Source organism: Octopus bimaculoides, chromosome 2 (assembly GCF_046866305.1).
Source record: "Octopus bimaculoides isolate indiv1 chromosome 2, ASM4686630v1, whole genome shotgun sequence".
NCBI lineage: Eukaryota > Metazoa > Mollusca > Cephalopoda > Octopoda > Octopodidae > Octopus > Octopus bimaculoides.
In genome coordinates, this window is record NC_142929.1 from 58,259,668 (window position 1) to 58,287,308 (window position 27,641).

The following is a 27,641-nucleotide window of genomic DNA, read 5'->3' on the forward strand; positions in this document are numbered from 1 at the left end:
GGGTCAAAGGTCAGGGTCAAAGGTCAGGAGCCAAGGTAGCCCTAACATTAACCATAACCCTAATCCTACCCTAACCCTAACATTAACCCTAACCCCACCCCTAATATTAACCCTAACCCTAGCCTTGGCCTTAACCCTAACCCTAAGCCTACACCTAGCCCGAACCCTAACCCTAACCTTAACCCTAACTGTAACATTAACCCTAACGTTAACCCTAACCCTAGCTCTAACCCTAGCCCTAACCCAATCCCTAACCCTAGCCCTAACCCTAACCATAGGGCTCCCCAGGTGTGCCACCCAGGAAGTGCCAACCAAGAAGTGCCACCCTCGTAACTGTGCCATAGGGTTCCCCAGATGTGCCACCCAGGAAGTGCCATTCTCGAAACCGTGCCATAGGGCTCCCCAGATGTGCCACCCTCGTATGGGGAGCCCTATGGCACACTTAGAAGTGTGGCACATTCCGGGCGGCACATATGGGGAGCACTATAGCACACTTACGAGGGTGGCACATCCTTGGCGACACATATAAGGAGCTCTATGGCACATTTACGAGGGTGGCACATATGGGGAGCCCTATGGCAGACGTAGGAGGGTGGAACACCCTTCGCGGCACATGGGGAGTATCGGAAACTAACGCAAAGTAACCGAAACTAACGGAAGTAACGGAAACTAACGGAAAGTAACGGAGAGTAACGGAAACTAACGGAAGTTAACGAAAGCAACGGAAACTAACGAAAACTAACTAAAAGTAACGGAAAGTAACAAAAATTAACGGAAACTAACGGAAACTATCGAGAACTAAAGGAAACTATCGAGAACTAAAGGAAACTAACGGAAACTAAGAGAAAGTAGCGGAAACTAACGGAAAATAACGGAAACTAACGGAAACTAGCGAAAGATAACGGAAAGTTAAGGAAACTAACGGAAAGTAACGGAAACTAACGGGAGCTAACGGAAACTAACGGGTACTCACGGAGAGTTACGGAAAGTAACGGAAACATGGAAAATAACGGAAAGTAATGGAAACTTACGGAAATAACGGAAACTAACGAAAGATAACGGAAACTTAAGGAAACTAACGGAGTGTAACGGAAACTAATGGAAACTAACGGAAAGTAAAGGAAACCAACGAAACTAACGGAGAGTAACGGAAACTAACTAAAACTAACTGAAAGTAACGAAAACTAACGGAAAGTTCGTGAAACTAGCGGAAAGTAACGGAAAGTAATGGAAACTAACGGAAACTAACTGAAAGTAAGTGAAACTAGCGGAAAGTAACGGAAACTAACGGAAAGTAATGGAAACTAACGGTGAGTAACGGAAACTAACGAAAACAAACGGAAACTAACGGGAAGTAACGGAAACTAACGAAAACAAACGAAAAGTACCGGAAACTAACGGAAAGTAACGGAGACTAAAGGAAAGTAACGGAAACTAACTGAAAGTAACAAAAATTAACGGAAACTATCGACAACTAAAGGAAACTAACGGTGAGTAACGGAAACTAACAGAAAGTAGCGGAAACTAACGGAAACTAACGGGAGCTAACGGAAACTAACGGGTACTCACGGAGAGTTACGGAAAGTAACGGAAACATGGAAAATAACGGAAAGTAATGGAAACTTACGGAAAGTAACGGAAACTAACGAAAGATAACGGAAACTTAAGGAAACTAACGGAAAGTAACGGAGAGTAACGGAAACTAATGGAAACTAACGGAAAGTAAAGGAAACCAACGAAACTAACGGAGAGTAACGGAGACTAACGGAAACTAACGAAAACTAACTGAAAGTAACGAAAACTAACGGAAAGTTCGTGAAACTAGCGGAAAGTAACGGAAAGTAATGGAAACTAACGGAAACTAACTGAAAGCAAGTGAAACTAGCGGAAAGTAACGGAAACTAACGGAAACTTACGGAAACTAACGGAAAGTAACGGAAACTAATGGAAAGTAACGGAAACTAACGAAAACAAACGGAAACTAACGAAAACAAATGAAAAGTACCGGAAACTAACGGAAACTAACGGAAGTAACGGAAACTAACGGAGACTAACGGAAACTCACGGAAAGTAACGGAAAGTAGCGGAAACTAACGGGAATTAACGGGAACAAACGAAAACTAACGCGAACTAACGGAAAGTAACGGAAACTAACGGGAAGTAACGGAAACTAACGGAGAGTAAGTGTGCTATAGGAGTCCCCAAATGTGCCACCCAGGATGTTCCACCCTCCGATGTGCCACCCCCTAACTGTACTATAGGGCTCACCAGATGTGCCATATGGTTCCCCCAGATGTACCACCCAGGATGTGCCATACGGCTCCCCAGATGGGCCACCCTCTAACTGTGCCATAGGGCTCCCCAGATGTGCCACCCTGTAACTGTGCCATAGGGCTGCCCAGATGTGCCACCCTCTATCTGTGCCATCGGGCTGCCCAGATGTGCCAACCTCTAACTGTACCATATGACTCCCCAGATGTGCCAACCTCTAACTGTGCCATAGGGCTCCCCAGATGTGCCATCCTCCGATGTGGATTGGTAGCACAATTAGAAAGGACACCAAATGCAGCGAAAAGTGCTTTATAGTGGAATCTGGATGGATATAGAAGGAGGGGTAGGCCTAAGAACTCGTGGCATAGATCAACACAAGAGGAACTAGAGAAAGGGGGACATTCATGGCAGAGTATAAGTACATAAGCGAAAAATTATGCAACATGGAATTCAATTATAAGTGGCCTATACTCCGCGTTGGAGGGTTAAAGGCAAGAAAGAAAAAAAACCACCTTGTAGTAAGCTATACTGAGCTCATCCACAGTTATTAGCTACCAGGAAAACAAATTTTGCATCTTTGATGGATGATAGTGATTACACACTATGTTAATTATATAATTTCACCAATGAACTATGGGTATAATGATATGTGGAAACAATTGTAGTGACAAGACAGATTCTTCAAGCTGAGCTAACTGGCAAGACACTTAGGGGTAGATCAAAAATGAAGTGGTTGGATAACATCCATAGTTTGAGTCAATCCAGCTTAGGAATTCAACTGAAAAGTGTAATGATAGTTGTTTGTGACAGGACCCTATGGTGGTTTGAGAGGATGGACGGATGGATGGGTTTGAACTTTGACCTTTGAAATCACATATTCAACATGTATTCAATTCAGTGATCTGTTTAGGTCATGTGACTGCATGAATAGGGACTTCAGCATTTTGAACCCTCCGGTCAACAGTATTTGGAGAGTGGTTGACTGGTGCAGATGAGTCTACTTTAAACTAACAAATCAATATAGTGGATGAAACATGGCCAAGTAAATATAGAAATTTACTTCATAACAATATGGTCCAGGGTTCAATCTTACTGCAAGCTATCTAGAGCAAATATATTTGATCATAGTTTCAGATTGACTCAAGTCTTGGGATGAAATTGGGAAGATGGAAATTGTAAGACTACTGGATGGAGTATGTCTATAATTGAAAGGTCTGACTTTGTTGTACATTGTGTTATACTGATTCTACCTAAGGATTACATTAAGCACATGGAATACTCAGCCCCTCACACACTACACTACTCCAATATATAGGTGGTTCAGTTGATTGAACAACTGAATTTTCATCATTGAAAAAGACAATATGTAAGTTTTCCCAACATATCATAGGCACAGGAGTGGCTGTGTGGTAAGTAGCTTGCTTACCAACCACATGGTTCCGGATTCAGTCCCACTGCATGGCACTTTGGGCAAGTGTCTTCTACTATAGCCTCGGGCCGACCAAAGCCTTGTAAGTGGATTTGGTAGACGGAAACTGAAAGAAGCCCGTCGTATATATGTATATGCACATATATGTGTTTGCTGGTGCGTTTACATCCCCGTAACTTAGTGGTTCAGCAAAAGAGACCAATAGAATAAGTACTAGGCTTACAAAGAAGAAGTCCTGGGGTCGATTTGCTCGACTAAAGGCGGTGCTCCAGCATGGCCGCAGTCAAATGACTGAAACAAGTAAAAGAGTAAAAAGAGAGAGTATATGAATTTCTCTGCTGATGGCAAACAGGCTTCAAGTGTGTCTTGGCTAGATGTATATCTAAAATTAAGTTTGTCATCAATAAGAAATATCAGTTACTATATTACATCTGCGATCATTAAGATATTTCCTACCTTGACAAACTTATGGAACTGTTCGATCTTCGAGTGGGCTGCAATTAGTTTGCTCTGTGTGTTGGTAATTGCTGCTTCACTCTGGGCTGCTATCTCTACAATATGTTTCTGGGCGGATTTTCCCAATTCACTTACAGCAGCTTGCATCTTCTCGTGCTGCTGTAAAATGTATTCATACTGCCGATTCTGTTCAAAGTAACAGTTTCACAATGTAATTAAAATCATATGCAATATTATTTTTCATTTTTTTGTACATGTTTTAATCATAGGAGGAAGAACAAACATGGTTCTTTTTCAGAGCTTTGAAGATTGGTGGGAAAATGGACATAAGTTATTTCCAGATCAAGAACCTAGCCTGAATGCTTCTAAAAGGATGGATTTCACTAAAAGTATCCACAGGTCAGGTGGAGATGTCCCATCAAACAATGATTAAGTCTATCACATTTAATATGTGACTTCAAGTTTATAAAAGATAAAGAAAAAGAAAAGTAGAGAGAGAAGGAACATGTACATGCCTCTTTTCTGACCATTTTGGAAACATTGTCTTCTTTATAAGGACTCCTTCTACAAATTCATAGGAGGTTTCTTTCATTAATGATTTCTGATTTAAGCCCAAGTCCATTTTGAAGAGAAGGGAAGGGAATTAGTTGCTTAATCAATCAGTACTTTAGTGACATTTCATTTTATCAACCTCAGAGAGAGATGAAAAGCAAAGCTAACCACGGCAGAACTTGGACTCAGAATGTAAAGATCTTGAGCAAATACTGCAAAGCTTTTTTTCCCCCCATACTTTAAAACCAAGGTGCTGGTGCCATGTAAAAAGTACCGGTGCTGGTGCCTTGCAAAACACACCCAGTACACTATGTAAAGTGGTTGGCATTAGGAAGGACATCCAGCTGCAGAAACCATGTTAAAGCATTCTATGGAACCTGGTGTGGATCCTGTGTGTTTTACGTGGCAGCATCACCAGTGCTTTTCCCAAGGCACCAACACCAATGCTATATACATGGCACTGTCACCAGTGTCAAATTGTCCATCCCATACCAGCATGGAAAATGGACTTTAAATGACAGTGATGATAACAACTGTTTTAAGTGATGATGCTAACCGTTTTGCCAATCTACCCTTTGTTAAAGATGAAGCTAATAGTCTGCTAAATTATAATTTTTATTAGCAACACATATCTGACATTTGAAATTCTTTATATATTTCAAAAGGTCATTGAAAAACAAAATTTTACTGTGGCAATTCCAAAGATTTCTTATTTCATTTTGATTTGTTTCAGCAAAATGTAACTGATGGACAATATGCCAAGGACCAAAGATGGGCGTCACTGTGTGAAGAGACCATCAAGTCACGTGATGATTTTGTTCTTCCTCTATTGGATCTTTTTGTGGAGAAGCTAGAAGAAAAAGATAGTTTATTATATAGCTTGTATTCAACAAAATATTAAAATACAGACAATTTTATTTTTAAAATATATTTATTTATATATAAATGATGATCAATTCTTTTTTGATCAATAAATTCATGATTTTTTTCTTTGATATAAAAATAAATGAATATGTAATTTCATAAATGTTTTGAGCAATGTTCTCTTTCCAATAATTTCTAGTGCAGTTTTGTCTAAGTTTACATATATGTATCAGTATAAATGTGCATGAAATATTCTTTACAATTACTGGACTTACCCCTGTATTGTACATTTTGAAATGATGGTGAATGAAAAATTAGCACATTAATAATGAAGTTAGGAGAGCTCATTTGTTAGAAATGATCTCTCTTTTTCACACACTAATCATTTATTCATGGAGCTTGCATATAATATCTTCACTATTTCACATGATTTTTAAAAAAATTTTAAAAATGGTGGTTATTGTCACAAGTAAATAAAACAAACTGAAATTTTCATAAGTGGCACACATATTCAGAAGAGAGATTTCTATACATTTAGTAAAGAAGCATTCATTAATCAGTTATTGGTTAATAACTATTTGGCACTTGTCAAATAAAACTACCATATACCATCTCAACATTTACATGATATGACCAAGGATCTTCTTTGACCTATATCTAATTTATCCACCATCACCCTTATTTAATGAAACAGCTAAGTAGGTAACACATGGGTCAATTTCTTCAACTAAATCCCTTTAAGGTGGTGCTCCAGCACGGCCACAGTCAAATGAGTGAAACAAGTGAGAGAATACATGATTAAAATCCTTCTTGGTATTTTTGTTTCCGTACTATTTTTACTGGTTGACTGATAGATGTTAATAATGATGAGCTGAAGCTGTGAAAAGGATTAAGTTGTTGTGAAAATAATGGCTGTCTTTCAATTGATGGAGATCTTCTAAATAGATCAGCAGATTGACGCATTTTTGAATGAGTTGGTGACCCACCAAAACCATCTTCAAACTGATTCATACTTGAAGAAGTTGGTGATTTTAACATGCTGTCAGTCTTAGTAAATAGTGATTTTCTTTTTGAGAAATCCTTAGAATGGACCGTTTGTGATAGAGGTGGTGATAAGCTACCGGAATCAAACATTTGTGATCGAAGAGATGTGGTCGGCTGAGAATGAGATAACTTAGTAAAGTCAGTTTTGTGAGAAGTTTTATGTCTGTCTGATTCTTGTAAATATGTTGGTAAAGACGGAAAAATTTCTTTAACAGAAGTTGAGACTGTTTGTTGGCTTGAAGACTGAAGATGCGTTGGTGATGAAAGTTGAGACTCTCGTTCACCAAATTCTTTGTCGACCTGAGCAGTTGCAGTTGGATAAGTTCCATTAGAACTTTCAGCATCAGACCACCGTACCTGAAACAAGCAAAAGAAAATTAAAGTCACTGACATAGTAAGCCAAAAATAATTGTCTTTAACCTAGTCACTATTTTTAGTTGCAGCTGCTTCACTTTCACTAATATTGACTTTTTTGGAAAACAGAAATATACACAACTTAAATTACCTAAAGTCATTAATTACTCATAGATATAATCTTGGCACAATGCCAGCAAGTTTGGAGAGGGGGTAAGTTGATTACATCGACCCCAGTGCTCAACTGGTGCTCTTTTTATCGACCCTGAAAGGATGAAAGGCAAAGCTGACCTCTATGGAATTCGAAAGTAAGGACAGACAAAATGTCGCTAAGCATTTTGGCTGGTGTGCTGACGATTCTGTCAGCTTACCACCTTTAAACTTGTAAACGCTAACAAGTCAACTGAAGAATTATTACTATCACATAAAGATAATAAAATTTATTTCTTACCAAGTTATACAGATATTTAGAATAGAATAGGTACATCATCATCATCGGTTAATGTCTGCCTTCCATGCTGGCATGGGTTGGACAATTTGACTGAGGCTGCACCAGGCTCCAATTTGATCAGGCATGGTTTCTACAGCTGGATGCCCTTCCTAACACCAACAACTTCAAGAGTGTAGTGGGTGCTTTTTACATGCCACCAGCACGGGGGGGGGGGGGGGACAGTCAGGTAGTACTGGCATTGACCACGTTCAAATGGTGCATTTCACATGCCACAGGCATGGGAACCAATGAGGCAGCACAGGCACATTTTCATAAATGAGAGAGAGCGAGGTTTATAAGATTTACAAGGCACACAGAATTAGATGATAGAGGTTATATCTAACACACACATTTAAACATAGCAGAGGGGTTTAAATGAGAGAGATGTTTATTTAGTACGCATAAATTCAGATGAGACAAAGAGGCTTATTATTATTAAGCACACACATTGGAGAGTACCAGTGGACCTGGTCAGCTCAACGCCTGATGGAAAGGCAGACGTTATGATGATCAAGATAATGATACATACATTTAGAAGAGAGTTTAATAATATTTACTACTGCCCATATTTACAAGAGAGTAATTTTATAAATCAGATGTTGTGTTATTTAATCAGAGGTTTAGTACGTTGATACAACTGCAAGAACATGCCATATAGCAGTATCATCACTCTTTTAAGGTCCACTTTTCCATGCATGGACTGAAAGAAATTCACTGAGTGAGATATTTTATGAATGGATTCCCTTCCTGTGATCAACCCCCACCTGTTTCCAAATAAGGTTATATTCCCCATCACTAAACATGTTTACATAGCAAATTGGAAAAAAACAAAAGACACTGCTTGCATAACAGTGACATTATTTTTACAACTGTCACATGAAGTCAAGACCAGGATATAGTATCACACATATATAAATAGACATACATACATACATCTATAATATAAATTGAACATGGGCGACTGTTGTATTCTTTCTTGTCTCGAGGTTCACAGCTAAACGGCTGGGTGCATTAGCGTGAAAAATCACAGATGTGGAGATGGGTGCATAGATTGAAACGCGAGGGGGTGCAAATGACTTCCTAGACAATTCCGAGCAGGGGGAATTACTTCCTGGAAAGTTCCGCGATAAAAATTTGTTTAAGTACTAAAATTAAGTGCAGTTAAGAGTTTCAGTTAAAAGATCCATAAAATTCAATCTGCTTTTTTTAATTTGAGTTTATTTTAAAATTTTCGTGGCATCTTGGGCAAGTGTCTTCTACTATAGCCTCGGGCCGACCAAAGCCTTGTGAGTGGATTTGGTAGACGGAAACTGAAAGAAGCCCGTCGTATATATATATATATATATATATATATATATATATGTGTGTGTGTGTGTTTGTGCCCCCAACATCGCTTGACAACTGATGCTGGTGTGTTTATGTCCCCGTAACTTAGCGTTCGGCAAAAGAGACCGATAGAATAAGTACTAGGCTTACAAAGAGTAAGTCCTGGGGTCGATTTGCTCGACTAAAGGCGGTGCTCCAGCATGGCCACAGTCAAAAGACTGAAACAAGTAAAAGAGTATATATACAATAGGATTCTTTTTGAGTTCCATCTACAAAAGCCACTGAAAAGACTTTGATCAAAGTAGGGCTAATGTAGGAGACACTTGCCCAAGGTGTCATGCAGTGGGATTGAATCAAAGACCATGTGATTGGAAAGTAAACTTCTCACCACACAATGATACTAAATGATAACAGATATACTTACAAAGCTTTTTATGGGTGTTTCCTTTGGTGTAGAATTTGAGCTGTCTTGTACATCATCACGACCATTGACCTCTCCTCCTTCTACTTCCTCTTCCTCTCCTACTTCTTCTTCCTCTTCCGAAGAACTCATCTCCACGTCATACCAATGTTTATATAATTTCTTTGACAGTCTTTTGTTTTCACCTGTCAGGTTATCTATTGATGGTGGCGTGGCATTATAAGAGACACCAGATGATTTCATTATACCGTCCTTGATAATAAGAAAGAAAAATCAATAATATTTGTGAAACAGTTTCTTTTTTCCAATCATTATCAGTTTAATAATAGCTTTTGTGACATAGTCACTCCATTTGAATTTCAGGATTGATTGTAGTTTTACTTGGCAAAATCTTTCGAGTCAACATATATAAATAATTCTTTAGCATTTAAACCTGCCAAATCCAGCCCAAATATTCTAACCTACTTTATATTCAAACTGGCCAAATCGAGCCTCTCACACAAATCCTACAATGTCATTCTAAAACATAAATAATCACATCATCAGAATTTCAAAGCTACAAGATAATGCATAATCAATTGAAAACAATATGCAGTTGTGGCTGTGTAGCAAAGAAGCTTACTTCCCAACCACATGGTTCCAGGTTCAGTCCCACTGCATGGCACCTTGGGTAAGTATCTTCTGCTATAGCCTTGGGTTGACCAAAGCCTTATAAGTGGATTTGGTAGATGGAAACTGAAAGAAGCCCATCATATTTGCCATACTGGACTGCTGAAATCTACAAGTTTTTTTTCATTCTCTCTCTCTGTTTATTTTCTCTTATTCCTTTCTGTTGAAGGGTATAGACTCGAAACATAAAAGACTTTTTTCAGTTTCCCTGAATGTCAAAAACTAATACACTTGCTTGTTGTTCATACATCTGTCTTCATTTTTTGATTTCTATAAATTTCAACTATATATATATATATATATATATATATATATATATATATGCCTTTGTGACTGTGTTTGTCCCCACCATCACTGCTTGACAACCAGCATTGGTGTGTTTACACCCCTGCTACTTAACAGTTTCACAAAAGAAACTGATAGAATAAGTACTAGGCTTTAAAAAAATAAGTCCTGGAGTCTATTTGTTCAACTAAAACCTTTCACAACAGTGCTCAAATGACTGAAACAAGTAAAAGAATAAAATAAATAAATTCAGAATAATCTGAATGCTAGATGGTTGATGTTATGTTGTCCCAGTCTCACAGCTACAGAGCAGTGCAGAGAGCACAACAACCTGAAAAACTAAAACTTTGGTTCTGAATCTAAGGTTATAGTTGTGTAGGACACAGGGTGAAAAGCTTTTTTTTCTTTCTTTTTGTCTTAGAAAATATTTCAGCAGATCATACACTAGGAAATCCATAGGTTATATGAAAACAAAATGCATTAGAAATACATTCACATGCAGAATTTCTATAATGGCTGTAATTAAAATATTCATATATCGTCATCATTGTTTAACCTCCATTTTCTATGCTGACATGGGTTGGATGGTTCAATAGGAGCTGGCCAGCCGGAGAGTTATCCAGGCTCCAGTTTTGTGTTTTGGTATGGTTTCTACATCTGGATGTCCTTCCTAATGCCAACCACTTTGTAAAGTGTGCTTGGTGCTTTTTTTATGTGCTACCAGCACGAATATAATGACTAAATATATACAGAAAGAAATCCCTTTAAGTTTCCTTGTGTAAATTTCATAATTTGGAGGTCAATTTTCTAACAGAGTGACTAGTGCACTTTGAATGTAGCCTAACTTAAAAATTGCTTTTTCGATAAGTTATCTATATCATCATTTACTGTCCATTTTCCATGCTGGCATAGGCTGGACAGTTTGACAGAAGCTCGATGTCTGTTTTGGCATGGTTTCTATGACTGGATGCCCTTCCTAATACCAACCACCTTTCAAAGTGTACTGGGTGCATTTATACGGCACAGTATGGGTGCTTTTTATGTGACACTAGCACCCACGATCTCACAAGATTAGGAACGTTCAGCTGGAGAGGGATGCAAGGACAACCACACGTTTACTTAGCTGGGTGTATTTTCTCAAGCACAGTAAATTGCGAGGAGTCTTGGTCCCTTGTCATCCCCTCTGCGAGGCCCAGTATCTAAAGATCCTTTCTCATCACTTTGTCCCATGTCTTGCTGGGTCTACCCCTCCCCTTCTACACAATCCCTCAAGGATTAAAAAAGGAAAATCAAGAGAGATTAATACTCACCACTTCAATAGCACTAAGTAGATGTTTGCTAGTCAAAAGAGAGGTATTACATGCCTTGCATACTCCTGTAATGATTTCTTCATCATCAGAATCAACATTATTGTTCTGACATTGAGGCATGCAGAGCTGACACAACACGTGGCCTTTCACACTTTCAAATATTCCTGTAAAATGAAAATTTAATCAAAATTAGAATATCTTTATTTCTATTCTCAGTCAAAACTTCAATAATCTTATTATCTTGCACTCTCTAATCCTGAACAACATGAGCTTAAAACCTTTGAAGTCACTACAAATGCTAGTTTGCATAATCTTTGATCTTTTCTGATGCCCATCACATACATAAAATAACTGAGATTATATCCCAAAACAGTAGTCTTCCTCCAGATCATCATCACCACTATCAACATTTTATGCCTGTTTTCCCTGTTGGCATGGGTTGAATGGGGCATTGGTAGGAAATGATTCAGTGCTGATCAATTGATGAGCTTCTACAAAGCTCAATTAAGATACACAATGAAATAAGGCTTCCACACATGAAACAAGTCTGTTGATACACACTAACTTCCAGGAACTATCAGAAAAGCATGGATTTGGTCATTCAACCATTCATTGACACCTGCGTGCCATTGGAGAACAGCTATCTTTGATTTCAAGACGAAAGGTGTTCTTCCATCAGGATAATGCTTGTCCACATACAGCGAGGATGACATTCTAAAGGCTGGAGCGGTTTCAATGGGGAACGATGCCCCACCCACCATATTCTCTGGAAATTGCCCCATCTGATTATCATTTATCCCACAGTTTTCAAAATCATTTGGACGGAAAAAATATGAATTCTGTAGACAAGGCCAGAACACTAGTGGAGGAGTATTTTTCATCATAGACAAGTGAATTTTGTAAGAGGGGCTTTGCAAGTCTACCAGATAGATGGAAGAGCAATGAAGGAGAGTATATTTTAGATTAACAACAACTTTGTTTATCTTAATTTTGAAAAATAAAAGAAGTATAAAAAAACTGCATTATTTATAGGATGACGCAATATATATATATATATATATATCATCATCATCATCGTTTAACGTCCGCTTTCCATGCTAGCATGGGTTGGACGATTTGACTGAGGACTGGTGAAACCGGATGGCAACACCAGGCTCCAGTCTAATTTGGCAGAGTTTCTACAGCTGGATGCCCTTCCTAACGCCAACCACTCAGAGAGTGTAGTGGGTGCTTTTACGTGTCACCTGCACGAAAACGGCCACGCTCGAAATGGTGTCTTTTATGTGCCACCCGCACAAGCCAGTCCAGGGGCACTGGCAACGATCTCGCTCGAAAATCCTACGGGAGCCAGTCAGGCGGTACTGGCAACGGCCACGCTCAAAATGGTGCATCTCATGTGCCACCCGCACAAGAACCAGTCCAGGGGCACTGGCAACGATCTTACTTGGCTTGCCGGGTCTTCTCACGCACAGCACATTTCCAAAGGTCTCGGTCAGTAGTCATCGCCTCGGTGAGGCCCAATGTACGAAGGTCTTGCCTCACCACCTCAACCCAGGTCTTCCTGGGCCTACCTCTTCCACGGGTTCCCTCAACTGTTAGGGTGTGGCACTTTTTCACGCAGCTATCCTCATCCATTCTCACCACATGTCCATACCAGCGCAATCGTCTCTCTTGCACACCACAACTGATACTTCTAATGTTCAGCTTTTCTCTCAAGATACTTACACTCTGACGGGTATTCACATTGACATTACACATCCAACGGAGCATACTGGCTTCATTCCTTGCGAACTTACGTATGTCCTCAGCAGTTACAGCCCATGTTTCACTGCCATGTAGCATGGCTGTTCGTACGCATGCGTCATACAGTCTGCCTTTTACTCTGAGTGAGAGTCCCTTTGTCGCCAGCAGGGGTAAGAGCTCTCTAAACTTTGCCCAGGCTATTCTTATTCTAGCAGCTACACTTTCAGCGCACCCACCCCCACTGCTAACTTGGTCGCCCAGATAGCGGAAGCTATCGTCTACCTCTAGTTTTTCACCCTGGAATGAGATAGAAGTTGTTTCCTGTTTGTTTACAGTCTTTATTGCACCTGAACATCTGCCACAAACAAAAACTAACTTGCTAGTTAACCTGCCTTTGATGTTGCTGCACCTCTTATGTGTCCATAGCTTGCACCGGGTACATCTTATAGAGTTACTACCTACTCCTTTTCTACATACTGAGCAGAGCCATCTACCTGAAGGGGTTTGTGTTTTATCTACCTTCCTACTTATTAGGATTTTGGTTTTAGCTAGGTTGACTCTAAGGCCCTTCAATTCAAGACCTTGCTTCCACACCTGAAACTTCTCCTCTAGTTCTGATAGTGACTCCGCAATTAGGGCAAGGTCATCAGCATAGAGGAGCTCCCAGGGGCAACCTGTCTTGAACTCCTCTGTGATTGCCTGGAGGACTATGATAAATAAGAGGGGGCTGAGGACGGAACCTTGATGGACCCCTACCTCTACCCGGAATTCATTGCTGTACTCATTTCCAACCCCCACCTTACTGGCAGCATCTCTGTACATGGCTCGCACAGCTCTCACTAACCATTCTTCTATCCCAAGTTTCCTCATTGACCACCAGATAAGGGATCGGGGGACCCTGTCAAAGGCTTTCTCCATGTCAACGAAAGCCAGGTACAGAGGTTTATCCTTAGCTAGGTATTTCTCCTGCAACTGTCTCACTAGAAATAAGGCATCAGTAGTGCTTTTACCTGGCACGAACCCAAACTGCATCTCATCTAAATTGATTCGCTCCCTAATTAGTTGGGCTATGACCCTCTCTGTAACTTTCATAACCTGATCTAACAGCTTGATGCCTCTGTAATTATTTGTATCTAAAGCGTCACCTTTACCTTTGTAGCAGTTGACTATGATGCTGCTACACCAGTCATTGGGTATGACTCCTTCGTGTATCACCTGGTTCGTAATACGTGTGACTAGGCTATAGCCAACACTGCCAGATATTTTGAGCATCTCTGCAGTGATTCCTGATGGGCCGGGGGCTTTCCCGGTCTTCATACTCTTAATTGCTTTATCTACCCTGGTACTATCAACTCGGATAGCTGGTCCCTCTATTGGGTCGACATACGGCAGGCTCTCTTTCTCCCATTCATTCTCTTTATTAAGCAATCTATCGTAGTGGCATCTCCAGACCTCTTTCTTTGCATCCTCATTTAATGCAAGCGTACCATCATCCATGCGAACACATTTCTCTCCTACAACATCACTATTCTCTCTCCTACACTGTCTTGCAACACGAAATACCTCGAGTCTTTGGTCCTCACGGCGCAGAACATTGGCAAATCTTTCCTTATCTGCTTCCCCTCTGGCTAAATAAACCTGTCGACTAGCCTCCCTTCTGGCACATTGGTACAATTCCCTGCTACCACCGTTCTTCCAGTCCTTCCAAGCCTGTTTCTTTTGTCTAATAGCCCTGTCTACCTCCTTGTTCCACCACCACGTTACTCTGGGTCGGGAGGGGACCTTACACCACCCATAAATCTGGTCGGTGGCTTTCAACAGGTTGTCCCGCAGAAATCTCCAATTGTCTTCCACATTGTATGATGCTATATCCCCTTCTATTTCGTTAAATGCTTCAAGTAACTTGTCTCTAAGTCTCTGTCCGTTTGCAGGGTCTTTAAGCTTCCACACCCTTCTCCTCCAAGCCTGTCTAATTCTGGGCACCCATTTTGCCTTGATCCCAAAGTCGCTAACTACTAATCTATGTTGTGGGGTACATTCTTCGCCAGGGTAGGTTTTGGCATTTATAAGCCGCCCTCTTTCCCTATTTCTGGCGAGGATGTAGTCGATTTGGCTAGAGTGTCTGCCGGAGCGGTAGGTGACTAGGTGACTGGCAGGTTTCCTGAAGTTGGTATTGCAGACCATAAGATCGGTTGCATCACAGAACTCCAGCAGTCTGGTTCCCTCCTCGTTGCGGGAACCGAAGCCATAGCCTCCATGTATGCCATGGAAGCCTCCAGCACGATGTCCGACATGACCGTTGAAGTCTCCAGCCACAAAGAGAAGGTCCCTGTCACTCGTCGACGAGGTAGTTTGCAAGAGGGTGTCATAGAATTGGTCTTTCAGACCATCTGGTATCCCCGGTTGAGGTGCATAGGCTGAGATGACAGTAGCTAATCTATGATGAAGCACTAGTCTGATCTTAAGTACTCTGTCACTTACTCTAACGACCTCGATTACCTTATCCACCCATTTCTCCGCTAGAAGTATTCCTACGCCCCCGACCCCGTCAGTGTTCCCTGCCCAGAAAATCTTGTACCTGTGTTCTTTGCCTGTGAGGAACCTCGCAGAACCTCTTCTCCATCTTACTTCCTGGATGCAGCACATATCTACGCGTCTCCGTTCAAGCATCTCAACGATTTCACCAGATCTACCTTTCAGCGTGCCGACGTTGAGAGTGCCAATCCTAACAATATGGGTGTTGGGGGTGTGGGCCTGTAGCCTGGGAAGGGGAAAAGCAGTGTCGTGTACCTGAAAAGAAAACTTGCAATTGGAAGAATTCATAAGCAAAACAGTACCTACAACCTGCAAACATTACTCAAACTTAATGCGCTACCCAAAGGTAGGGGAGAGGATGGCCAAGGCCACTAGATGGGTTCCGGGAGACAGCCGAGGATGACAGGATGACAGAGGAATGCACTTCCGGTGGAGGGGGTGGGAGGGCGGGTTACCGTCAGCGAGTAGATAGGGCTCTTAATTGTAGATTTTAAATATTTGAGAGACAACAATGCATAAATCGTAATTTTTAAAAGAGCAATGAATTCTAGGTGAATAGAACATATATGTAGCATGAATTTAGGAAGCTTAGAAAATGAATAAGTATGAATTTAAGACAAAAACTGAATTCAATTGAATTTCATGGAGAGAAACAAGATAAATAATAGAGGGCAGACTAAAGCGCGAAGGTATGAGATGTTTGAGGCTGTAAATAAATAAAAATCTCTATCTTATCTGCATCTTGGAGACTTCGTCGTAGTATGTCAGCGGAGAAGAGATTGAGATAATTTAGAATGGATTTCTCATTTATATATAGCCAGAACCTGAAGACCTTAAGGAAAAACTACGAGAGAAAGAGAGAGAGAGAGAGAGAGAGAGAGAGAGAGAGAGAGAAAGAGAGAGAGAAAGAAAGAGAGAAAGAAAGAGAGAAAGAGAGAGGGACTGATTTAGAGAGGATGGAGGGGTAGACAGAGGCATGGCGGGAGAAAAGATCATCATCATCATCATCATCATCGTTTAACGTCCGCTTTCCATGCTAGCATGGGTTGGACGATTTGACTGAGGACTGGTGAAACCGGATGGCAACACCAGGCTCCAGTCTGATTTGGCAGAGTTTCTACAGCTGGATGCCCTTCCTAACGCCAACCACTCAGAGAGTGTAGTGGGTGCTTTTACGTGTCACCCGCACGAAAACGGCCACGCTCGAAATGGTATATATATATATAAAGACAGAGAGAGAGGGGGGACCAGTCAAGCAGCACATCACGCTGTAATTCTTGGGCTGAGAAATCAACACTTAAAAGCCATAATTTTAAGGAGCGATAAGAATTTTTGAATAAAGGAAAATGGGTAGGGGTGGGTAGGTACCGTCAGCGAGGAGATAGGGCTCTTAATTGTAGATTTTAAATATATATATATATATATATATATATATATATATATATTTCAGCATGAGAAACCGTTAACCCAGACACTTTTTTTTTGCCTCTCTGCTTTCTTTACTCGTTCTTTTCTGTCAAAGAGTGTAGGCTCAAAATGTCAAACTAATACACCTTGCTACACAACTAATACACCTTAATACACAGTGCTATTTGTCTCTGTCTTTTGGTTTTTATACATTTGAACCAAATATATATATATATATATATATATATATATATACACACACATATATATATAATCAGTCAACTCACAACAAAGTAGTACCAAGTATTATTATTTAGAACAGGTTACAAAAGGAGCAAGCACCAAATGTACATTCAACTTCAAAAGTGGTACATCAAAACAAACATGCTACATAAACAGGGTACACCAAATATATACTCAACTTTCACTTCATATGTTGGCCTTGCCTTCATGCGTTGAGAGTACATTTTTTCAAGTTGGTTTTCGAGATGCTCTAACCAGTTTTTACTGACGCTAATAATTTCTTCTGAATGTTTCACAATGCTGTCACCAGGACCAGCAGAGCACGTCTTGTCTTCATAAACATCAGTTACACCATATGCTTGGTAGAAGATGTCACCAAGAGAATTTAGCTGAAAGATGTTAATTATGATAATTATAATTGCAGCATGAAAATTAAGGTAGGAGCTGATAATTTTCAAGTCTATTATATATCTGAATAGCAATCATAAATTACTTTATTGTTCAAGGTGGAATGAAATTTAAAGCATATAAAATTAAATACAGATCTAGCCACTTTAAATGTATTTATCAATGTAATTTCAGAGAATAATACCATCTCAGCAGAACAAACCACAGTTACCAATTCAAAATACAAAAAAAAAAAAAAGATAGCAATCTATATATATATATATTTGGAAATATGCTGTGCGTGAGAAGACCCGGCAAGCCAAGTGAGACCTAAATCCAAGGCCTCTGCCAGGGGTGGAGCCAGCCCACTTATGAGTACCTTTCCTTCATTGGACACTAACTCCGCTTGCAAAGACTTGTTGAGGCAAATGAAATCGAAATCGGGATGGCACCTGTGCCCAGCGTCGCCTTTCTGGCACTTGTGCCCGTGACATGTGTAAGGATTTTCGAGCGAGATCGTTGCCAGTGCCCCTGGACTGGCTCTTGTGTGGGTGGCACATAAAATACACCATTTTGAGCGTGGCCGTTGCCAGTACTACCTGACTGGCCTTGGTGCCGGTGGCACGTAAAAGCACCCACTACACTCTGAGTGGTTGGCGTTAGGAAGGGCATCCAGCTGTAGAAACTCTGCCAAATCAGATTGGAGCCTGGTGTAGCCATCTGGTTTCACCAGTCCTCAGTCAAATCGTCCAACCCATGCTAGCATGGAAAGCGGACGTTAAACGATGATGATGATGATGATATATATATATATATATATATATATATATATATATATATATATATATAGTCTTGCTACACAGCAGCAAAACATATGCTGCAACTGTTGAGGACATGCGTAGTCTTGAAAGAAATGAAGCTAGTATGCTTCACAGGATGTGCAATGTCAGTGTGTATGTCCAACAGTGTAAGCATCTTGAGAGAAATGTTAGACATAAGAGGCAACAGATATTGTGTGCAAGAGAGATGACTGTACTGGTATGGCCATGTGATACATATGGATGAGCACAGCTGTGTAAAGAGGTGACGATCTCTAACTGTGGAGAGTACCTGTGGATGAGGTAGACCCAGGAAGTAATTGGATGAGGTGGCGACAAGTCGAGGTGATGACAAGTGACTGAGACTATTGGCAATACGCCGTGCTTGAGAAGACTCGTCGAGCCAAGAGAAATTGTAATCATGGCCGATGCCGGTGTCACATAACGGGCACCTGTACCGGTGGCATCTAACCAATGCCAGCAAGGAAAATGGATGTTAAATGATGATGATGATGATATAGATATATAGATACTCTTTTACTTGTTTCAGTCATTTGACTGCGGCCATGCTGGAGCACCGCCTTTAGTCGAGAAAATCGAACCCAGGACTTCTTCTTTGTAAGCCTAGTACTTATTCTATCGGTCTCTTTTGCCGAACCGCTAAGTTACAGGGGATGTAAATACACCACCATCGGTTGTCAAGCGATGTTGGGGAGACAAACACAGACACACAAACACATACATACATATATACGACAGGTTTCTTTCAGTTTCCGTCTACCAAATCCACTCTCAAGGCTTTGGTCGGCCCGAGGCTATAGTAGAAGACACTTGACAAGGTACCACGCAGTGGGAATGAACCCGCAACCATGTGGTTGGTAAGCAAGCTACTTCCCAGACAGAGTGGATTTAAAGGTATAACTTTTATTTCATCATCATCATCATTGTCGTTTAACATCCGCTTTCCTTGCTAGCATGGGTTGGACGATTTGACTGAGGACTGGTGGACCAGGAGGCGACACCAGGCTCCAATCTGATTTGGCAGAGTTTCTACAGCTGGATGCCTTTCCTAACACCAACCATTCCGAGAGTGTAGTGGGTGCTTTTACGTGCCACCAGCACGAGGGCCAGTCAGGCGGGTACTGGCAACGGCCACGCTCAAAATGGTGTATTTTATGTGCCACCTGCACAGGAGCCAGTCCATCGGCACTGGCAACGATCTCACTCGGATGTCTTACTCGCAAAGGCCACGCTAGAAATGGTGTATTACGTGTCACCGGCACAGGAGCCAGTCCATCGGCACTGGCAATTATCTCGCTCGAATGTCTTTTCACGTGCCACTGGCACAAGTGCCATGAAGGCAACGTTGGTAACGATCCAAAGCCATGCTCGAAATGGTGTATTTTACGTGTCACCTGCACAGGAGCCGATCCATCGGCACTGGCAACGATCTCGCTCGAATGACTTTTCACGTGCCAGGAAGGCGACGCTGATAACGATCACGCTGGTGCTATTTACGTGCCACCGGCACGGAAGCCAGACAACTGCTCTGGCAATGATCATGCTCGGACGGTGCTCTTAGTGCTCCACTGGTACAGGTGCCATCATGATTTCGCTTTCGCTTGCCTCAACAGGTCTTCGCAAGCCGAGTTTAGTGTTCCTACAAATATAGTTCGATTTCGATTTCACATGCCTCACCATGTCTTCGCAAGCAGAGTTTAGTGTCCAATAAAGGAATGTTACGCGTAAGTGGGCTGGCTACATCCCTGGCAGAGGCCTTGGCCTGCCGGTTCTTCTTACGCACAGCTTATTTCCAAAGGTCACGGTCACAAGTCATTGCCTCGGTGAGGCCTAATGTTCGGAGGTCGTGCTTCACCACCTCATGGTTTACAATTGTTTTAACAACTTGGGTGACCAATCACACTTATCAAAAGACATTGATGATAATGACAATTAGTCATGCATATTATGAAACATATATTAAACAACAACATCACAAGTTGTTTGTTTAGAACTGATTGAATTATAAAATACAGAAAATTATTTGGCCTCTCACTTAAATAAGGACCATTCAATAAAATCACAGAGAGGAAGTGCCACAATTTGAAATGACAGCAAGACCATACAGACGTGTGTGTGTCTTGAGCAAATCTCTCCAAAGGCAAACAAAACAAAATTAGTCTTGAAAGAATTCATTCAAATGCAAAAACAAATTCAATGATAACAGATGTTGTCATCATCATCTTTTAATGTTTGCTTTCCATGCTGGCATGGGTTGGACGGTTTAACTGAGGCTGCACCAGGCCCCAATCTGATCTGGCAAGGTTTCTACAGCTGGATGCCCTTCCTAACACCAACTTGGGACCAGTCAGGCAGTACTGGCATTGACCATGCTTGAATGGTGCTTTTTACGTGCCACTGGCACAGGAGTCAGTCCAGTGGGACCGACATCGACCATGCTCGAATGATGCTTTTTATATGCCTCCAGCATGGATGCCAGTGAGGCGGTACTGGCATCAGCCATGACAATGATTTCGCTCGACTCAACAGGTCTTCTGAAGCACACCATATCTCCAAAGGTCTCAGTCACTTGTCATTGCCTCCGTGAAGCTCAACATTCGAAGGTCGTGCTTCACCACCTTATCCCAGGTCTTCCTGGGTCTACCTCTTTCACAGGTTCCCTCCACTGTTAAGGTGTGTATAGTAAAAATAACATAAGTCATAGTCATACCTGGAAAACATACATGCCCTCAGAATTGATAGCCTCCCCAGCAACCCCAACGATGGGATCAGAGAGTCTTTCATGAACGATGACGTCTTTGATTTGATTGATAATCTTTTCAATGAAGTATAAATCTCTAGAAGAAGAAATAATTCAATTATTAATAAGCTGTGAATTCAGAAATGATCGAGAAACTGAAATAGAAAAGTTAATATAGTTACATACACACTACAATCATCCATCATCGTTTAAAATGCTGACATGGTTTTGACAGAAACTGACCAGTAAAGATTGTTTGCCAACATAACACGGCAGTCCTGGTTTAGGACTAATGTTGTTGTAATTTAGCCCCAGGAGACATCATCTCCAGCTAGCTATATGACACGATGTGTCCTTAAAAAAAAAAAAATATATAAGGACACAGATTGTGTCGTATAGCCAGCTGGAGACGATGTCTCCTGGGGCTAAATTACAACAACATTCGTCTTAAACCAGGAATGCCATGTTACTTTGGCAAACAATCTTTACTACAAAGTACTGTTGCTGAATATCTCACATAGTGAGATTTAGAAATGGTAATTTTCTAAGAAACTGACCAGTTAAAGAGCTTTTTAGGCTCCATGTCTGTTTTCACATGGATTCTAATGCCAATTCTATGGATTCTAATACCTAATGCCAACCACAAAATTAAAATGCCTTTGACCCCAGGTTTGCTCAGTAACAAGGAAGAACATGAAAAAACAAGAAATACTTTAACTAATTGCAAATGTAAAGCCATACCCAGGTCTTGAGATTCGCCAAGGAGAACACATAGCTATAGGTGGGTGATTAGGATCTGTTCGATATTGTACACATATGGCCTCATTTGGATACTGGCTGGCAGCTAGAAGAACTTCATCACCTGAAGACTGGACAGCACCTTGGATTGGTGATAAATAATGGGGGATTCCTTCTAGCATGTGCTGCCATTGTAACACCTGTTGAAGCAAAACCAGGTAAAAATATATGAATATTTACTATTTCACTTGAAATTCATTATATTCATTTAACAGTAATTTTAACTGTCACATCTTTAATTTAGAAAACGAACTAATTTATTAATTGTGCTTTTTTCCTCTCTCTCAAACAAGCAAAATTCCATTCCCGCACCATTTCTTTCACGTGTTGAGCCACAAAGTAGTCATTCAAACTAAAGGAATAGCCTAACTCCCTCAAACAGCACCTTATCATTTTTATACAAGGAAGGAAGGGAATGTAGGACCATGTGGGGGCCTAGATACACTATGCCTGAAAACAAGACAGGATAATCAAGACTGGAATATTTGAGTATAGATCCAATTAGTCAAATTTGTCCTAGGGGTTAAAAAATCGTCAACACTTAAATGCCTAAACTGTTTATTACTGTATTTCAAATATAGGATTGTGAATACTCATACCTCTCACCAAACCTTTCTGCTTCACTCTCTTGCCTTTCACATGCTTCGTCATATTCCCATTGATCGTGAGACAAGTACACTTGGGATAGGGTGGTAGTCTATTGTTGAGATACTGGTGGGAACATTTACTGTCCACTACCTTTTTCCTTTTACTTCTTTGTCAGGAAGAGAAGGGTACCATTCATGACTCTTTAATATTTCAGGTATCTAAGCCTAGTAGGGTGGACGAAATTATCCTAAAGCCAGAAATTAAAATTTTTGCAACAGAGTGAACTTTTCTAAAAGTACCTGGCCACAGAGAAGGTATAAGTGATATGGCGAAATTCTGTGGAAATATAGGGGTGGCATGGCTATGTGGTAAGAAGTTTGCTTGCCAGTGACATGGTTCAAGGTAAAGTCTCACTGTGTGGTACCTTGGATAAGTGTCTTCTACTATAGCCTCAAGCCAACCAAAGCCCTGTGAATGGATATGGTAGGCGGAAACCAAAAGAAGCCTGTCATATACATAAGTATGTGTGTCTTTGTGTCTATGTTTGTCCCCCACCATCTCTTGACAACCAGTATTGATGTGTTTACATCCCTGTAACTTAGCAGTTCAGCAAAAGTGACTGATATAGTAAGCACCAAGTTTAAAACAAAAAGTAGTAGGATTGATTCATTTGACTAAAAATTCTACAAAATGGTGCCCCAGCATGGCCACAGTCAACTGACTGAAGCAATTAAGAGATAAAAGATATAAAGGTGGCTAATGTTTCTAGGACTGCACTATGCTCTGGCTGAGATATTAAACATTTAGAGTTAATTTTCCAGTACTATAACTTGTTAAAAACGTGACAAAAAAATGACTGACTGACTGACTTGTGAGGTATACATTGAAGTAGCAAGTATTGTAGTACCTTACAGGATGTCAAGTGAATCCACCTACAACTCAATTTTGTCAATATAATTATCAAAGGAACACTATGAGAATCCACCAGTCTACATAGCCACTAGCATAGTTGAGTCAGACTAAAGAAATTCAAGATGGTAAAATAAAAATAAAAATGAAATTATAATCTTTTATGTATTTGATAGAGAGTTGCTGAAGAGGTCACAGAATGGATGACAAAAGAACTTTAAACAAAGAAACCAAGATAATAGTAATAAAGCTGAACAAAAGACCAAATGTGTTTAATTGGCAAAATATGACCATCCCCAAGTGTAACATTATAGAAATTATAACCTTTTTGTTGAATTTAGGGAGAGTCATTATGCCAATAACAAACACAAGCACTGGTTCTATTTCACCTCTTTTGTTATTATTATTAGTCAGTTCATTAACATTTAAGCTATTGATTGCTTGATTAATCGTTTGGTGAAATCAATAATCAGCTAGGCTTATCAAGTCCTTTCATCACCATCAGCAATCTTGTCAACGACATGCCCTCTCTATACTCCAGGTCTGTTTCAAGACTGCCAAATGAAATAGAACCAGAACAGGTGTTTATTATTGGCATAATTATGCTCCTGAGATACAACAGAATGTGTTCCAACAAAAGTTCATATCAAGTATATTGCAAACCAAATACAAAAACACAATTATAATCAAAATTTATTGAGTCATATATTCTTCAACTTACTGGATGACCCAGAAATCTTTCATCTATGAGAAACAAACCATGATTTGTAGCTACAAAATGATGGAATGGATTGGTCCGAGAACAACATGAGGCAGAAATTCTTTCATCCTTAGACAGAAACTTATTCGGAAGAGCAAATATATCTCTTGGGTTTCTACATGATGTCTGCAACAAGAAAAGATTCAAGACAAAATATCAAAATAAAAATTGCTTTAGCAGAGATACACAAAGACAAACATACATAGACACACACACACACATATATATGATGGGTTTCTTCCAGTTTCCATCTATCAAATCCACTCACAAAGCTTTGGTCAGCCCAAGGCTATAGTAGCAGACACTTGGCAAAGGTGCCACACAGTAGAACTGAACCCAGAAACATGTAGTTGGGAAGCAAGCTTCTTACCACACAATATCGATCTGCAAAATCCTTAGCATCGTATTGTTTTGGGAATTTTTGTTTTTTTTAATTTTTAGTTCTTTTTATTATTCAAAATATACATAGGAAATAGCCTTTAGCCAAATCCACCACACTGCCCGAGTGAAACCGGGAAAAACAGCTAGTACATATCTATAGTAGATGTGTGGTAAGAAGCTTGCTTCCCAACTACATGTTTCTGGGTTCAGTTCCACTGTGTGGCACCTTTGCCAAGTGTCTTCTACTTTTTAAGATAGGAATATCCCATTCAAAGTGGAGAGGGGAGTTGGAGGGCAATAAAAATCTCCTGAACATGAGTGGACCATGCTGCCGCTCTGTGCTGAATTTCACGTGATTCCACTGCACCGTTCTCGAGTCAATCTGCCGACACTCAATCAATCAATCAATCAATCAAGAACACTGCAATTTATAGTATAGAAGATATATGAGATGAGCAGGACCCTCATAAATGTGGTGGCTCAAACTGTGACAACCCCACCAAATGAGTTCGTCTATCAATGTTCATCATCATCATCACTGCCATTTAACGTGCACTTTTCCATGCTTGCATGGGCCAGGTGGGATTTGTTGAGAAAGATTTCCTACAGTCAATGCCCATCTTATCACCAATCCTCACCTGTTTCCAAACAAGGTAATATTTTCCCATTGTTAGATATATTTTTTCACAGAAGAGTGGAAACAGCTCATTTACGACCATCACATGCACATCTAAACAAGAATTCACACAACCACATGCACACATACATATGTATGTAAGGATTGTTTGAAGTGGTGAACAGGATATATATATTAAGGAAAAGAAAGTAGTCAGGATTTGGATAAAAACTATTTATTTAGTACTTTCATCCCTTTCAGAGATTTATCATTATCATCATCATTTAATATCCGTTTTCCATGCTGGCATGGGTTGGACAGTTTGACAAGAGCTGGTCAGCTGGGCAGTTGTCCAGACTCCAATTGTCTGTTTTGGCATGGTTTCTACTGCTGGATGCCTTTACTAATACCAACTACTTTACAGAGCCACAGACACATATATATATATGCTACACATATATACATACATGCCACACATATATATATATACATACACACAACATGATGAGCATCTTTCAGTTTCCATCTGCTTAATCTACTAACAAGGCATTGGTTGGCCAAGGGCTATAACAGAAGACACTTGCTAAAACCACCTGGTTGGGAAGCAAGCATCTTAACCACAAAGCTATACTTGCATTTACATTCTTTTAATGAAGATGATACTGCTGGTAACAGTAATGGCATATCAAATGGTTTCTCAAAACTGGTAATAATGCTGCCATATCAAATGATATATATATGTAAGATTGAAGGTGCATGGGTCAGTGGTTAGGGTATTGGGCTCACAATCTTGAGGTCACCATCATCATTTAACATCCATTTCCCATGCTGGCATGGGTTGGACAGTTTGACCAAGCTGGCACACTGGAGGGCTGATCTGGCTTGGCTTTCTATGGCTGGATACCCTTCCTAACACCAATCACTCCAAAAGTGTAATGGGTGCATTTACATGCTGCTGGCATGGGCACCATTTGTGTGACACTGCAGTGCTTTTACGTGCCACTGATATCTGCCATGACTGCGATTTTGCTCAGCTTGATGGATCTTCTTCTGAAGTACGACATAGTGCCAAAGGTCTTGGTCATTGCCTCCGTGAGGCGCAATGCTCAAAAGGAACTCAGCCACTTTACCTCCATGAGGACCAACACTCAAAAGGAACCCAGCCACTTTGCCTCCGTGAGGCCCAAATCTCACAAAGTGTTCTTTATGTGCTACCAGCACAGGTGCACTTGGCTTGAAAGGTCCTCATGCACAACACATCACCAAAAGTCTTGGTCACTAGTCATTGCCTCTGTGAGGCTCAAAGTCCAAAGATCATGCTTCACTACCTCATCCCACGTCTTCCTGTGTCTACCTATATCACAGATTCCCACCACAGTTAGAGATAGGCACTTCTTTACACAGCTGTCCTTGTACACACGCATCACATTACCATACCAGCGCAGTCGTCTCTTTTGCACACTGCATCTGATACCTCTCATGATGCTTACACTCTGTCGAACATGCACACTGACACTGCACATACTTGCTTCATTTCTTTCAAGCCTACGCATGCCCTTAGCTGTCACAGCCCATGTTTCACTGCCATACAGCGTTACTGTTCACACACAGGCATCAAACAATCTGCCTTTCACTCTGAGAGAGAGAGAGGTTTTTGTTGCCAGCAGGAGTAGGAGCTCTCTGAACTTTTCCCAGCCTAATCTTATTCTCACAGCTACGTTCTCAGAGCATCTACCTCCGCTACTAATTTGGTCACATAGATAACAAAAGCTATCTACTACCTCTAGCTTGCCCCACTAGTAGTTGATGGACCCTATTTTCTGCACATTTCTAGTGTTTATTGTACCTGTACATCTACCACACACAAAAGCTATTTTCCCTGTTAACTTTCCTCTGATATTGCTGCTCCTTTTATGTGGCCAAAGCTTACACTGGGCACATCTTATGGAGTCTCTACCAACACCTTTTCTGCAGATCGAGAAGGGCCATCTACCTGAAGGGATTAGTGATTTGTCTACCTTCCTACTTACTAAGACTTAGGTTTCTGCTAGGAACTTCTCTAGTTCAGGTAGAGATTCAGCTATAAGAGCAAGGTCTTCAGCCTAGAGGAGCTCCCAAGGGCAGCTTGTCTTGAATTCTGCTGTTATTGCCTGGAGGACTATAATGAACAAGAGGGGGAAGAGCACTGATCCTTAGTGAACCCCTACATGTACTCTGAATTCTT

At 40.7% G+C, this 27,641-nt stretch overlaps 1 protein-coding gene and 1 long non-coding RNA gene across 8 annotated transcripts in view; one reads left to right on the forward strand and one right to left on the reverse strand.

Annotated features, from left to right (window-relative positions):
• Positions 1 to 5,556, forward strand: part of LOC149137075 (uncharacterized) — a 71,380-nt gene extending 65,824 nt beyond the window's left edge. Inside the window, exon 3 of the long non-coding RNA XR_016239181.1 lies at positions 5,442 to 5,556. This is a non-coding gene — a long non-coding RNA (uncharacterized LOC149137075). The remainder of the gene's footprint in view (positions 1 to 5,441) is intronic.
• A 64-nt stretch (positions 5,557 to 5,620) lies between these two features.
• The window catches only part of LOC106875879 (uncharacterized), a 46,771-nt gene continuing 24,750 nt past the window's right edge, over positions 5,621 to 27,641 (reverse strand). For 6 of the 7 annotated variants that reach the window (XM_089345929.1, XM_089345956.1, XM_089345945.1 and 3 more), the window contains 7 exons: positions 24,382 to 24,546; positions 22,107 to 22,303; positions 21,336 to 21,462; positions 17,578 to 17,788; positions 11,472 to 11,635; positions 9,211 to 9,459; positions 5,621 to 6,973 (listed from right to left, as the gene is read on the reverse strand). In XM_089345929.1, coding sequence (XP_089202055.1) covers positions 6,371 to 6,973; positions 9,211 to 9,459; positions 11,472 to 11,635; positions 17,578 to 17,788; positions 21,336 to 21,462; positions 22,107 to 22,303; positions 24,382 to 24,546 — 1,716 coding nt within the window. In that variant the 3' untranslated portion in view covers positions 5,621 to 6,370. The remainder of the gene's footprint in view (positions 6,974 to 9,210; positions 9,460 to 11,471; positions 11,636 to 17,577; positions 17,789 to 21,335; positions 21,463 to 22,106; positions 22,304 to 24,381; positions 24,547 to 27,641) is intronic. The other variant, XM_089345965.1, reaches the window with a different exon arrangement.